Below are 15,462 nucleotides of genomic sequence, written 5' to 3' on the forward strand. Positions count from 1 at the left end.
GCCTTTTGGTGATATCAACTTTGAATAAAAGATTTATCAACAGAGCCATTATAGGATGAACCCAAAATTCTACCTATGTACATTGTCATTGGATTCTAATGTCTGTGGAAAAAGGCTGTCACTTGAACTTGTGTGAAGCAAATCAACTTAATCAGTTTTATTAGCAGTCCATTAACCATTCTTCATGTGTGTCCCCTGCCAATGAGTCAAATCAGACTATTCCATCATGGAGAGATAATGAGAATAATCTGGTCTTCACAATAAGCTCACAAAGCATAGATGATCTGACATAAGCATGAAGAAAGGAGAGCAGGGGGGGGGTAGAGAGAGAGAGTATAGGGACTTCATAAAAATACCTGTTTTCCTTGTAGGATGATCGAGATTCAGACAGATCTGGCTTTACAATTGGGCTTTTATCTTTAAGTGAATTAGAGCTGAAAGAGACAAACATTAATTAAGATATTTATATTAACTGATGTATACATCTCACTGAACATAGGTACCATGAATTGGTGAACTTGAACTGTGTTGTATACCATGTGAATTATTAAATGATCAACTGACACACTGAAGGTCAATGTTACTTTTGACCAACTGTGTAAAATAGTATCTATAAGATGCATGGAAGGCAAATAATAGAGATACAATAATAAAAAATAATGAAATTATCCCAATTTATGATTAATGAGTCGACCATAGTAATGACATAACTACAGAATTAAGAATCATATTTGCCTGGTTCCAGTCCTGTCTCTCATTTTCTACATCAACATGGTTATGGTGTGCAACCTTTCAAATTCAAAAGACTCGAACTCAACTAATGAGGAAGATACGTTTAGATGAAGTAGGGTAGGAAAGGCTAAAGGTCCTGTCTCCTTGCCGTACACTTGAGGCAGCCCAATATGAGCAAAGGCCAAGCTGTTTCCATGGTAACTCTTGAACACTGGAAGAAAAACTCACATCATTTACCTTTGTTTTAGATGCCAAATTTCTTACCTCAGTGCATCCTTTGTGCATCTCGGATTCCTTGGTACATACAAATGTTCTGAATAGCAGCCATAGTAAAATGACAACAAATGTTAAGAATCCTCTGCATCTGAGGATTTGTTGGAGGATATAACAAAGCTTTGATGGGGACTGTCAACATGAACTGAATGAGCTGAATTTACATCCATAAAGTGGGTAGTTCAAGGTTGGAAATGTTCAGATTTAGAGGACCACCTCCCTGTTATAGTGATTTTTATTCCAGGGAGGGGTGTGGGCAGAGCAGGAGAGAATTGGGCCCCATGACCCCAGTTACAGATCATGGGGTCAGCAAGTGTTGAAAGGACTGCCTTTGTTTTCTGGGACATTAGCCCAGTGTGTTAGAAGTTATCACACTCTTTAGCCCTCATCCCTCATACACCTGATGTTAGGGAGAGAACTAGATGTCTGACTAGTGCTTTCTGTTAATATAGATCCGAAATGAATTTACTATGAATTCCTGGCCAAACTCCAAGATTTACAAATGCATTAAGTCAGCAGAGGTCTGATAGGATAACTCAAAGGAGTATTTACTTGCTTACTTGACATCTTTATTAGGTTACACTAAGTTTTCCTTCTAAGATCTATTTTATCAGTATTAAGAGGTGTGAGCTGGGTGAAACTACTTATATCGGCCTGGTCTGATTGACAAATTTATAATATAGTAGGAACAGTGTGTTTTTGACAAAGAAAATTCTAATATTTTTTCTCACAATTTCAACACTTGCCATTTTTATTATAAACCTCATGTTTCTGTACATGCTGAATGGTAATGAAAGGTCCATGGAGGGTACCGAGAAGGTATGGAAGCCATTTATGAGGAATGAGAAGCCTGGAAGTGGCATAAAGACCTTGAAAGTGTATTGGATGACACACGTGGAACATGAAGTGGTGTGTCGGGCATGGGCAGCACCTTTTAAAGTTTCCTTTCGATAATGGATCCAGACAATGGTTCACAGCTTCTCTTGAAGAGCTGTGAATAATGAGTCAGCCAGAATCTGGCCCAACTCCAGAACTGCTATGAGGTGCCGAACACTGAAATAGAGCCAGCCTGGTGGTTGTGTAGGATGTGGGCTCAAAACCTTCACCCTGAACCCGTACTGGCAAAAGTTGCCAATATTGGGAATAGGAGCAAGACCCTTAGGACTGGGATCCAGCTGGCATTTTTAAACGACTTCACAGTCAGCCTAATCCTCCAGGAATCCATGTATTCTCAGTGTGCTATCATCAAATTAATGTACAATTAACCACTTGTCTAGACAGATCTCACAATTTTTAGTTAAACTATAATTTGGTATTCTTTAAGGCACATGCTAGTGAGATTAGTTTGGGCCATAAATTAAGGCAAGGTCATTTCAGTTGATCTGCATTGAAATATTGATAGAGGCACAAAGTTTGTACCTGAAAGTCCTGCTTGATTTGGTATAAGAAGTTGGTGTTTCGTAAGGTTCATCTTTGGGAAGAGCACGTTCACTCGTAGACCTACAATAAAGACACAATTAATGATTTGTTTTCTAATTTTGCTTGCAAAATTCCTCTGTAATTTTCTGATATTGTGAGATGTGACAATACTGCAAATGCAAGGTAGTGTTCATTTTCAGTGCAAAACAAGATGTGCTCTGTTTTCCCTTGGTCTTCTTCAAGAATTTCATGACAGCTCCACTATTTATTAGCAACATTCCACCAACGAACAGAAGAACGAATTCCACCAATGAACAGAATGTGAAGTTTCTGCATTTACGTTAATTATGAATAAGTATAAATTTAAGCCTCAAATTGTAGTCATGGCCCAACTCAATGTCTTACTTGTGGAGATTCATAATGATTCTTAAAATATGGTTTTATTTCTTCTCACTGAGCTTGACATATGTTACCTTAGCTAGCAAAATCATTTCTGCAGCATCAGAGTTAATTACTTTACAATGTGAAAGATTTCCATAATTGCATTTACTTAAAGGTATTCCAGAAAGAGGTGTTGATGGGCTTTAAATTTATAATCTTCCAGCATAAAAAGGAAATATAATATAATCTCCATGCTTCTTCCCAGATCATTAACAGATTTCTCCTTATTTGACCATATTTTTTGTCAGATAGACTATTCTTCTTGCACCACTAAGTGCAGGGCTTCGATCTGCATGAAACAGTCACTGAATTGGCAATTAAAGACAAATGAAATGCAACCATAAAATGCATCAATTGTGAGACTGACCAATAGCTTTGGCTTTTCAAAATTACCTTAGTAGATGTTTCTGTGATTGTACGAAAAGCAGAATTGGCATTCCTCCAGTCTCTTTTTAAATTCTATCATAAAATGTGGGTATTGCTAGAAGGTCCACGTTTATTGCCAATCTCTGATGATCTTTAAATTGAGTGGTTTACTCAACCATTTCAGAGCTATCTGCACAGTTCTTGGTCGAGGATTACCTGTGGGCCAGACCATGTAATGATGGTAGATTTCCTTCCCTTGAAGGCAGATTGGTTTTACAACAATCATTGGTTGTTGTCTTGGTCCCCACTGCCAGGATTAGCTTGTTATTCCAAAATTTCAGTTGAATTTAGTTTCCACCCATATCTGTAGTTGTTTTATGAATGTAGCAAAATTGTGTCACTATCTGAAACAAAAACAGAGAATGCTGAAAAAACAAACAGGACTGGCAGCATCTGTCAAGCAAAAGACAGGGTTGACATGGAGACCAGCAATCTTTTGTCAGACCTGATAAGGGTCACTGAACTTGAAATGTTAACCCTGAAGTTTTGACCACAGATGCTGCCAGGCCTGCTATGTGTCTCCAGTATTCTGTTTTTGATTTCTAACACCAGCAATATTTTCCTGTCACTGTACCCCCGATAGTCACAACTCACTGTTAAAAAGGAGACCAGGTACACTTTGAACAAAGTAGCAAAAACTTTAATAGCACATCCTTTATAAATCTCTGTTCTTGCATCCTTTATTTGGATTGGAGAGAAAGAAGATTTTGCTGATGAGAAATGCCTCGAGATATAGAACGCTATTGGATTGAAGTGGGGTTTTTTTGAATATTAAGATATGTTCATGACAAACAAGTGGAATTTGGCATGGAAAGAATAGACTAAGGAAGTCGTCTGCAGCCCTGAAGGAAGATTTGCCAAAATGAAAAGAAGCGTTCTGGATACACCTCATATCATCGAAAAAAAGAGTCTAGGGTTAGGGTCAGGAGTAACTTGACCCACCTTACCTCAAATGGTGGAATTGATACTAGACATTCCATTGATACAAGAAAGATAAGTATTGTATGTGTGCACACAATATTGTTTGTGTCAGCCTGCCTCTATAAATTAATTGTCCCCTCCAGCACGGTTCAGGCTCATATCTATCGAGAGTATTGTAGCCTATTCATGTCAAATTTTGATTCCTTCACTGGGTGAGCAGTCTGTAGGGATGAAGATTATTGGCATCTGGCCATGATTACTTAGGTCAGGCCAGATTTCTCGCAATCCTCAAGACTTCAATCTCAGAACATTAAAAACCTAATCAAAACAAATATTTATTTCTCACCACAATTCTTGGAAGAGTCAGAGAGTCATAGAGATGTACAGCATGGATACAGACCCTTCGGTCCAACCCGTCTATGCTGACCAGATATCACAACCCGATCTAGTCCCACCTGCCAGCACCCGGCCCATGTCCCTCCAAACCCTTCCTATTCATATACCCATCCAAATGCCTCTTAAATGTTGCGATTGTACCAGCCTCCACCACATTCTCTGGCAGCCCCTTTCATACATGTACCACCCTCTGCGTGAAAAAGTTGCCCCTTAGGACTCTTTTACATCTTTCCCCGCTCACCCTAAACCTATGCCCTCTAGTTCTGGACTCCCCAACCCTAGGCAAAAGATTTTGTCTATTTATCCTATCCATGCCCCTCATAATTTTGTAAACCTCTATAAGGTCACTCTTCAGCCTCCGACGCTCCAGGGAAAACAGCCCCAGCCTGTTCAGCCTCTCCCTATAGCTCAAATCCCCCAACCCTGGCAACATCCTTGTAAATCTTTTCTGGACCCTTTCAAGTTTCACAACATCTTTCTGATAGGAAGGAGACCAGAATTGTACGCAATATTCCAACAGTGGCCTAACCAATGTCCTGTACAGCTGCAACATGACCTCCCAACTCCTGTACCAATAAAGGAAAGCATAACAAACACCTCCTTCACTATCCTATCTACCTGCAACTCCACTTTCAAGGAACTATGAACCTGCACTCCAAGGTCTCTTTGTTCAGCAACACACCCTAGGACCTTATCGTCAAGTGTATAAATCCTGCTAAGATTTGCTTTCCAAAAATGCAGCACCTCACATTTATCTGAATTAAACGCCATCTGCCACTTCTCAGCCCATTGGACCATCTGGTCCAGATCCTGTTGTAATCTGAGGTAACCCTCTTCGCTGTCCACTACACCTCCAATTTTGGTGTCATCTGCAACTTACTAACTGTACCTCTTATGCTCACATCCAAATCATTTATGCAAATGACAAAAAGTAGAGGCTAACTTTAAAAATAATCAAGATATCTCAGTCAGCAAAAAAAAGCAAAGATCTAAAATTGGCCCAGGGCTAATTTGGTGACTCCTTGGTGAGGGAAAATTTTCTTGAGTTTATAATCTGAATTTACTCTTAATTTATTGCACTAATGAGTGATGTCTGCTGAACAGTAGACATGAGTGAATGTGTTTTTAAATTTGACTTTAAGGCCCCCCTCATGGTCAAACTGTCTCATGATACTCAGTCTTGACTTAACAATTAAGTAATTACTCTCCCTGCTAAAGATAATGCCAATAGCCAGAGAGCAATATTATATTCAATTAAAACTTCATAGATTTTGAAGATGAGCAAAACATTTACAAAGGAAACAATGGGGTATTTTTGCTTAGTGTAGTTTGCTGAAACAGATGCAAGAAAATGGTCAGCCTTTCTCTTTGTTCTTGTTTTTATTTTTATTGCAATCAAATTGTACAAAAAGCCAGATTAAAAATTGAAAGAAACCACGAATTGACTACCTTAGATATCATTTGATATAACGATCTTAAATGTACTGTGCAATACCTGGAACTTGTATCATAAGTTGTCTTTATGTTTGTTGTGGTGTGGGAGTTGGTATTGTCCCAGTCCTCATTACTGCTGTTCAAAAGAGAAAACAAAATGAAAATAGTATCTCAACCAGCCACTGCAAAGGGTAATGCCTTAGAAAGGATTATTCATATATTTTCTCTTCCAACTATACCATGCAATTCTACACCTTGGATTATTACATTCTTTATACTTAGTTTCAAGAATTTCACACTATGAGTGAGAGGCTGAAATATTTTCACTTGTCTTGGAAACATGTTTCCCTGCTTTCATCCAAAAGTCATAAATTCAGGTCATCGGTGATCACAGACAAAAACTCCAGATTTTATCATTGCTTGGTACAATATCCCAGAGTGTCAAAGTATTTCAGCATTTGCCTGTGAACCTCAAATCCATCCAATCTTATATATTGCTCCCATATTGAGTGAGACTTTTACGTCAATATACATTTCTGTATTAGATACAAGAAATTTTCTTATCCATTGCTTTTTACATAAGCACGAGATATATTGTTGATGAGAAAAAAATGGAACTTTTAAAAAATTCTTTAATTAACATGGCCATTGGGACATGAATAATGAACTTTAAATGTCCTGCCGTATTTGACCAAAAGAAAAGAAGACTAAAGGCTTGTAAAGAAAGCTTAGAATGCACATGACAAGACAGCTCCACTTGAGGTCAGTGAGGCTACTAATCTTGACAAATGAAGGAACGATTACATTCAGAGCAACTAATTCTTACAGTTTTTAATTAGAATAGGCTGTAAAATAGACCAAGCAACAATTTCTCTGAAAAATGGAGAAACATGGATTTCTCACTCTTACTGACTTCACGTGCAAGATCAAGAAGGAAAATCTACAGCCATCTCAGCAAAGGAAGTGGATCTGAGACCAAAGTTGGTTGTAACCTGAGCTATGGTGGAAACAGTCCATTACAAACGGAGATTTATGGTATAAGAACACACTGAAGATGGGAGTGGGCTTGACTTTGGAGATCCACCATGATTGCTTAACTTGGCACCCACTCCATGCCCAGCCATTTCAACAGGAAAGTGCTGCTCACAATGGGAGAAAGATTAGGAGGCTCGAAGGTAATACATGGAAAATTCCACCCAAAAGCTTAAAAGAAATTTCTCAATACTTCCCTTTGCAATCTTGACAAGTAAGTGCAACTCTGTTACAAACTACAAATTCAGTTAGCAGAAGCAAACTGTACTACATAACATCATATTCTATCAACATACCTTGAACCTCTTGGGTTGAAGGATGTTTTTGTGCTTGTTGTAGTGTAGGAGTTGACTTCATCCCAGTCTCCACTGTTGATGTGAAAAAGGAAAAGGTATTTCAAAGACTACACTGAAAATATTAAAATTATTTTGCATGGCATTCCAACCAGAACTCTATCAACAAACACATTGACCTGGATCCCATTTACCACCCCATAAGAAAAAGAACAGGAAATAACATCACCATAGGAAATGATGTCACCACAGGAAATAACATCACCAACCTGAGGAAACTCAAACATATAAATAGAAAGCAGGCGACACCACCAGTGCTTCATTCACTGAAGATATTACCTATTATGGTGACGAAATGTCAGAAAACGAACCTTCTAGCTCATCAAGCAGACCTACATCTGGAATCTAACCTGAGCTACAAATCTTCTCAAAACTCACTAATGTTAAAATTAATTATTTATTGAGTCTTTCTCCATTTTTCCAATTTCAAAGCTACCCACATCTCTTAATCAAATTTACAAACTGGATTCCCACTGCTTAAGATAATCACCAAAGATGAATTAGATCATGTGGAAGTTACTTTCACACTGCTTGTAATCCGGAAAGCAGGTTATCAGCTGCTGTAAAACTTATCTGATTTTCTCTACATTGAGTTCAAAAAATTAAAAAAAACTCAAGCGGGTTTCAAGATAGTCAGATGTTCTAGTAGTTATCTTATTGATCATTTGAAGAAGACAAAAATCTACTTTTGTTCAGTGAATTTTTAAAGGTTAAAAATTCCCCAAAGGTTAAAAATACCAGAAGTGGAAAAGTAGCCACTGTTACTAAAGTTCACCCAAAACCATCAGACAAGAGAGGACTTAAAATCAGCCAGGGGTCACTTCTGATAGTCATTCAATGACCTGCACATTGACATCAATGAGACTCAAATCAGACTTGTACCAATCAGCATTGTGCCCTCAAGTTAAAGTAAAAATATAACCAGATGTTTATGACAGCCCACAGAAAAGCATAAACTTAATAATTTCCTTCCCTACAGTCATCCCAACCCTCAATATTAAACTTCAGTACGACCTTGTCATTTCTATTTAGTTTCTAGGAATTTTCTAGGAGCTACATGCTGAACTATTTCTCTTCTCTTTGGCAACATTTTCCCTCATTTTGGGATCATATCTCTTCTCCTTGGAATCTGTTTGCCTGTTTTGTTCTGCAACTTGTATCTCATGCCAGGAATTCAGGGCACTATTGTTGGTTAGAGCCACAAACTCCAAGTTCTACCATCATCTATCTCAGAACTTCAAATTTACATTAGCTAGTTTACAAAGCCTAAGCCCAACCAATCTATCTGGACTTAAGTGTTGTTCCCATATACCTGCAGAACATCTACACTGATTACACTAGGCAATTTACAAGAAGAGCTTGTCTATCTTTGATATTTCAAGTTGCTGTCAAAGTACCTTGAGTTCCTTGGGTTGAAGGTTGACTTTGTACTTGTAGTGGTGTATGAGCTGGATTCATCCCAGTTTCCACTGTTCCTGTTCAAAAAATTGTTTGTTTCAAACACCAGATTGAACACTTAATCACATTTATAAATTAATAATCTACTTTAATTTTCGCCCTCATAAACCACCCTTGTCAAACACCTTTGCTTGGTCAAAATTCCTGATTGGAGGACCCACTGTTTAGTAGGAACTTGAGGGTGGTCTCTGATCATAAGTAAACTACTGAACACAGATAGTAAAAAAAAGAAGTTGATCACTAGCCCATTATGTAACTCAATGGATTTCCATTCCATTCATGGGAAAAAGCAAATTGTTACTTTATCCCAGGAAGAAATAATTGCTTTAAATAACACACTATATAATGTGATACCTTGACTTTCTTGCAGTTGGGTCAACGGATGTTTTTGTGCTTGTAGTTATGGAATAGCTGGTATTGTCCCACTCACCACTGTTTCTGTTAAAATAAATGATTTAACTGAAGGCTGTGTCAAAGTATGATGGTGCAACTGCAGAGCACATTAACACTTAGTTGATAATTATATATCTTAGATTAATTAGTAAGGTCAATAAGGAATGCATGGTCAAAAGACGACAGCTGAGAGAGATGTGGACCAAGTGCAGGAGTGAATTTGGTTCATACAGTAACTTCTGCTAATTTTTTTTCAAGTTTAAATATAAATTAAGAGCCACACTCTGACATTGAATGAACAACTTTCAAGTATCTAAAACTGCCTTGTTAAACAGGAGTCTGTCTCGTGGTTACAGTTATCTATCAATCAAATGAAAGTTGTTGGTTCAACTGGTGTTAATTATTGTACTAACTCATGATTCATCAGACATAAGGGATGAATATTTCAAATTGTGATGTCAGTTAGGAGTGTGTAGTCAGAAGACTGTGCCTGAGTGAGATATAGACCAAGTCATACAGCACGGAAACAGATGCTTCGGTCTAACTGATCCATGCCAACCATAACCCCAAACTAGTCCAAGCTGCCTGCACCTGACCCATAGCCCACCAAACATGTCCTATCTATGTACTTTCCAATATATTTCAAACATAGTAATTGTACCCCTACCCACTGCTTCATCGTAAAATCATAAATTTGCTTCATGTGCAAATTCATTCCACAGGGGAAAAAGAAGCTTCAAATAAGGTTTAACAGAACTAGTAAAGAGTAAATTATTGGTCAATTTATTATCACTTTAGGTTTTCTTAATCATTGTAAAGTTTTGTATTATTGCATCTTTTTTGGAAGTATCAAGTTTAATATGAAGGAATGGCAAAGCTGCTTCATTCTTGAGAGTACATGTGCTGTGCAGTCATAGAGTCATAGAGATGTACAGCATGGAAACAGACCCTTCGGTCCAACTCGTCCATGCCAACCAAATATCCTAACATAATCTAGTCCTATTTGCCAGCACTTGGCCCATATCCCTGTAAACCCTTCCTATTCATAAACTCACCTAGATGCCTTTTAAATGTTGTAATTGTACCAGCCTCCACCACTTCCTCTGGCAGCTAATTCCATGCATGCACCACCACCTGTGGACAAAAGTTGCCCCTTGGGTCCCTTTTAAATCTTCCCCCTCACCTTAAACCTATGCCCTCTAGTTCTGGACTCCCCCATTCCAGGGAAAAGACCTTGGCTATTTACCCTATCCATGCCTCTCATGATTTTATAAACCTCTATAAGGTCACCTCTCAGGCAGAAGTTGTCTCAGCGCATCGCACTTCTGAACCATTATTCAGCTCTGAATACTAAAGAGTATGATGGTGCAACTGGGGAGTAGTCAGAGCCAAGTTCAAGTCACAGTGGTAGACAAGGAGGTACAATGATGACAGGAAAATCAATAGTGTATCAGTAATCCAATAGTTAGGTGACCAGTTAAATGTTTCTGCCGCAGCAGACATGAATCCAGAATGGTGTTTGCCATGATTCTATAATTCATTGAATTGCTATCAGAACACCATTCCATATATTCCTGATGAAGGGCTCCTGCCCAAAACATTGATTTTCCTGCTCCTTGGATGCTGCCTGACCTGCTGTGCTTTTCCAGCACCACTCCAATCTTGACTCTAATCTCCAGCATCTGCAGTCCTCACTTTCGCCTAGAACACCATTATGTATGTGCTGACAATACACTTGGCATAGGTGGACATATTAGAAGTGTTTCGTCCTTGACAACAGGATATCTGATTAACCATGAGCAGGTACATCACAATCAATACTTCAGGTTCAATTATTGACTCAGTTATGCCAAAAAGAAATCACCCAAGGGAGAAAACAGTGGATCCTAACCATCATATTCAGGCTTGTTAGAAGAATAATAAGCACCAATAATTCCTGACTGCATTTTCATGTGTTCACAAAGAATGGAACAGTATCATTATTTTAAACATGAACTTGTATTTGAAGAAATATAAAATGGTGCTAACTACCTGATCCAACTGCAATATGTCAACTGGAGGAAGGCACTCCCGAACTTACCTCTTTGATTTGGCTGGAGAGGATGGTGACAGATCAATCAGACTTGAAGTTCTAACTGGAGTAGTTGGAGTAGCAACCGGACTTCTTAAACAAGAGCAAAATTGGCAAAAGCCACAATTCCAACATTACTGCAATTTCCCAACATTATTTTATATCACAAGGTAAAAGAGAATTTTTTTGTTTTAGAAATGCCCAAGGTATGTCCTATCTCAACATTTCAGCAAAGTATCAGTCATATAGTCATAAAATTACTCAGCACAGGAGGAGGCCATACGACCCAAGATACTTGTGTCTAGGGTCTCTGAAAAAGTCGACAGATTTGTCCCACTCCCTAATCTCTCTCCAAAGACTTGTAATTTAGTTTGGTTTTCAACTTTTTAAAATCTAAATCTCCTGTAAATATTAAATTAAATCTACATCCATTACCTTCCCAGGCTATACATTCCAGAATGTTATAATTCGATGAATAAGAAGATTTTTCTCCACTTCTGCTGCCAACCTCCCAGTGGATTTTATTTTGAGAATTACCTTTAATCTATTTTCTGTAATTACCGGACTTTCTACCAGAGGAAACAGCTTGTCCTCACCTTCTCTTGTGAAAGCCATTTATAATTTGGAATGCATCCTTTAAATTTCACATTCATCTTTTCTACTTCAGGCAGAACAATCCCAGATTCTCAAATTTTTCCGGATAACTGAAACCCACTCATCCCTAGTGGTAAATTTCCTCTGATTCCCTCTAAAGCCTTGATGTACTTTCTAAAGTGTGATGCTTACAAATAGACACAGTATTCCAACTGAGTTCCTACATTGTTATATTGACATTTCTCATAACTTCCCAGCTTCTGCACTCTGTGCCTCCATTTACAGTCAACTGTTATTCTATATATTCCACCAAGTACTCAAATCTGTAGTAATTTTCAGAACATTTTGAACTCAGTCTTTAAAGCTTCTAAATGTGTGTGAGTTTTGATAAATGATATTGCAATTCTTATTCTGGCTTCAGGTAACATTGACTGTAATCTTACTTTGTCTTTGATGGCTGTGGAGTGATTGAAAGATCAATTAGGCTTTTGCTTCCAACCTTCGATATAAAATCTGACCTGAAAACGGAAAGGAAAATATACTATCATCATAGATTCCAGTGTTCATCATATACCTGTTTTAATGATTCCAGTGACAGCCAGATTTATTTAATGTGTTATCACAGATTTTGTTGAATTCCATTTGAATGTTAACATGATTTTTTTTGTTCGCCATAATGTCATAATTGCATATTGAAACAGAACTGAAGCACATCCTAAACAAGAACCTGATTACTTTGGTAAATTAGGTGGCCATGTCATGATATTTATTTAGTGTCCCCATGGTCAATTGCTTGACAACCCACACTGTTCACACATGAAAAGTTACCACTCAGTTGGAGCACCAGAGTGCCAGTCATGATTCATTCAATAGAAAACACCACCAGGACAGGAGAAGATGCAAAATTGGAAAATTGATGAAATAATATTTTCTATAACAGGACTTAATATTAATCAAGTAGTGGACAATTGACATTTAAGATAGGATACATGGAAGTGTGTGTAAAGTAATTGAAAGACTGAAGAAGCAAAATCCTGATTGGGCAAAGCTGTAATCCTGTCAAGTGTACATTTGATTAAAGCCTATCACTAAAGTGTTAGCCATAGTTTGCAGCACTTACCCCTTGCTTGTACTTTCAGTGGTAGGTGTCAGATCAATCAGACTCTCAGATTCAGCTTTCGCAGGTGTTCTATAAACAGGTGAGCAAATTGGATTGTAGCCACAGTCCTAGCACTTAATGCGAGTCACTAACCATATTACTCTAGTTGCTCCAGTTGACCTGATGTGCTGAATGTGAGTCAGGGATGTCTGTGTGTTCCCAACCCTCCTCATGTAGGTAACAGATTAAAGTCAAAATGTTCACATGAGTGAGTTCTTAATTGGCATGAAAATGGCTTTCCTGTTAGATTGGGGTTTTTGGAAATGCCATTGAGGCCAAAGGATGATTAAAGTCCTTGAAGCTTCAGAGAAGCTACTGATCTCATGACAAATAAGTGAAAGGGCACCTCAACAAGAAGCAGCTACGCCACTATTGTTGGGGGCAGGACATGAGGAAGGGTTAGTCCCTCACTCTTTATAGCTGTTATCCACACTTTAGCAAACAAAACAGACCAGTAGGCCTGCACTCCTGAGCACACACCTCTAGTCTGTCACAGGGTGTCACCAAGGTTTTGAGTGAGCCCAACCTCCCACCTTTCCTATAGTGCAGACAGCTATCCTGGCACAATACCGGCACTCAATAAATTGCCCCACATGGGGAGCAGGGTGGGAACTTGGCATGTCAACTGGCTTTGTCATTTTCAGGGCCTCCCTATTCCTGAGCTTAGCAGGATGCGAACATTCAGCCTCTTAGATGCATAGAGTTAGAGAGATATACAGCACGGAAACAGATCCTTCAGTCCAACTCATCCGTGCTGACCAAATATCCTAACTTAATCTAGTCCCGTTTGCCAGCATTTGGCCCATATCCCTCTAAACCCTTCCTATTCATATACCCATCCAGATGCATGTTAAATGTTATAGTTGCACCAGCCTCCATCACTTCCTCTGGCAGCTCATTCCATACAAGCACCACCCTCTGTGTGAAAATGTTACTCCTTAGGTCCCTTTTAAATTTTACCCCTCGCACCCTAAACCTATGCTCTCTAGTTCTGGACTCCCCCACCCCAGGGAAAAGACCTTGCCTATTTATCCTATCCATGCCCCTCATGATTTTATAAACCTCTATAAGATCACCCCTTCGGCTCCAATGCTCAAGGGAAAACAGCCCCAGCCTATTCAGCCTCTCCCTATAGACCAAATCCTCCAACCTTTAACACATCCTTGCAAACCTTGAGTTCTTTAAATGAGGAGTTTAATCATACAAGAGCATTGGTCAGAATAATTGATCTCAGTGAAGAAAGAGGGAAAGTTTCTTTTCTAAAATCATAACTATATTGCTGACTTGTGATCATAAAACATGTCGTTCTTCTATAACATGATAGTTCCATTCTCATGTGATGTAGTGTTATAAGAAAATCACACATAGCCATGCCATTTAAACCGAGGGGGCCAGAATCGCGTTTTAGCCAATACAGATAAGGAAAGTTTGTGTTCTACAAATTACGGTCTAAATTCTTCAATCGTGTTAAAGCCAATTCACGTTGAAGAAACACGCGTTACAGCAGTTCCGACTGTAATGGTAATTTGGCCAGTTGACATTGCAGGTGTGGGGCTTGACCACAAACTGTACTTACAAACAATCACAGATCAAGTGTCACATTCTGAAATCTATGGTAAAGAAAAATAAAAGGACAGGAACACATGCAGCTCCACCCATTACCCTGCATGACCTTACCACAGCAGTGTGGAGAGAGGAAATGTTTAAATACACACACAGACACACACCCATTTGTTTTCTATTATTAGAACACTAAACTCTGTTTCAATAACCATGCAGTATGAAAAATCAGTGAAATGGCATAAAATAAATTCTTTTTAAAAGGCAGAATTAAAGTTTCCAATTTTCTCACTTTGAAGTATTTCGTTCCAGTGTTGAACTCTTGGGAGTGTAGCTACTTCTAGAAGTTTCTTCTTTCTGGCTACCCCATTTCAAAATTGGCCTGCAAGTTAAGAGAATCTGAATGTCAGTTTCTACATGCGATAGGTCAGAATTAATGATACAACTTAATAATGTTCAAAGTTATGTCATAGAGTGATAGAGACGTACAGCAAGGAAACAAACCCTTCAGTCCAACTCGTCCGTGCTGATCAGATATTCAAACCGAATCTAGTCCCATTTGCCACCACTTGGCCCATATCCCTCTAAACCTTCCCTACTCATATACCCATCCAGATGCCTTTTTAATGCTGCAATTGTACTAACCTCCACCACTTCTTCTGGCAGCTCATTCCATACACATGCCGCCCACTGTATGAAAAGTTTGCCCCTTAGGTCCCTTTTATATCTTTCCCCTCTCACCCTAAACCTATGCCCTCTAGTTCTGGACTCCCGACCCCAGGGAAAAGACCTTGTCTATT

The 15,462-nt window shown here is 38.7% G+C and overlaps 1 protein-coding gene across 7 annotated transcripts in view; it reads right to left on the minus strand.

Annotated features, from left to right (window-relative positions):
- scel (sciellin) overlaps positions 1-15,462 on the minus strand; it is an 80,463-nt gene that overhangs the window by 15,522 nt on the left and 49,479 nt on the right. For 2 of the 7 annotated variants that reach the window (XM_072577928.1, XM_072577924.1), the window contains 10 exons: positions 14,955-15,044; positions 13,064-13,132; positions 12,387-12,461; positions 11,359-11,442; positions 9,240-9,323; positions 8,825-8,902; positions 7,371-7,442; positions 6,104-6,178; positions 2,425-2,505; positions 357-434 (listed from right to left, as the gene is read on the minus strand). In XM_072577928.1, the coding sequence (XP_072434029.1) occupies positions 357-434; positions 2,425-2,505; positions 6,104-6,178; positions 7,371-7,442; positions 8,825-8,902; positions 9,240-9,323; positions 11,359-11,442; positions 12,387-12,461; positions 13,064-13,132; positions 14,955-15,044 (786 nt within the window). The remainder of the gene's footprint in view (positions 1-356; positions 435-2,424; positions 2,506-6,103; positions 6,179-7,370; positions 7,443-8,824; positions 8,903-9,239; positions 9,324-11,358; positions 11,443-12,386; positions 12,462-13,063; positions 13,133-14,954; positions 15,045-15,462) is intronic. The other 5 variants (XM_072577925.1, XM_072577927.1, XM_072577929.1 and 2 more) reach the window with 5 other exon arrangements.

Source organism: Chiloscyllium punctatum, chromosome 9 (assembly GCF_047496795.1).
Source record: "Chiloscyllium punctatum isolate Juve2018m chromosome 9, sChiPun1.3, whole genome shotgun sequence".
NCBI classification, from domain to species: Eukaryota; Metazoa; Chordata; class Chondrichthyes; order Orectolobiformes; family Hemiscylliidae; genus Chiloscyllium; species Chiloscyllium punctatum.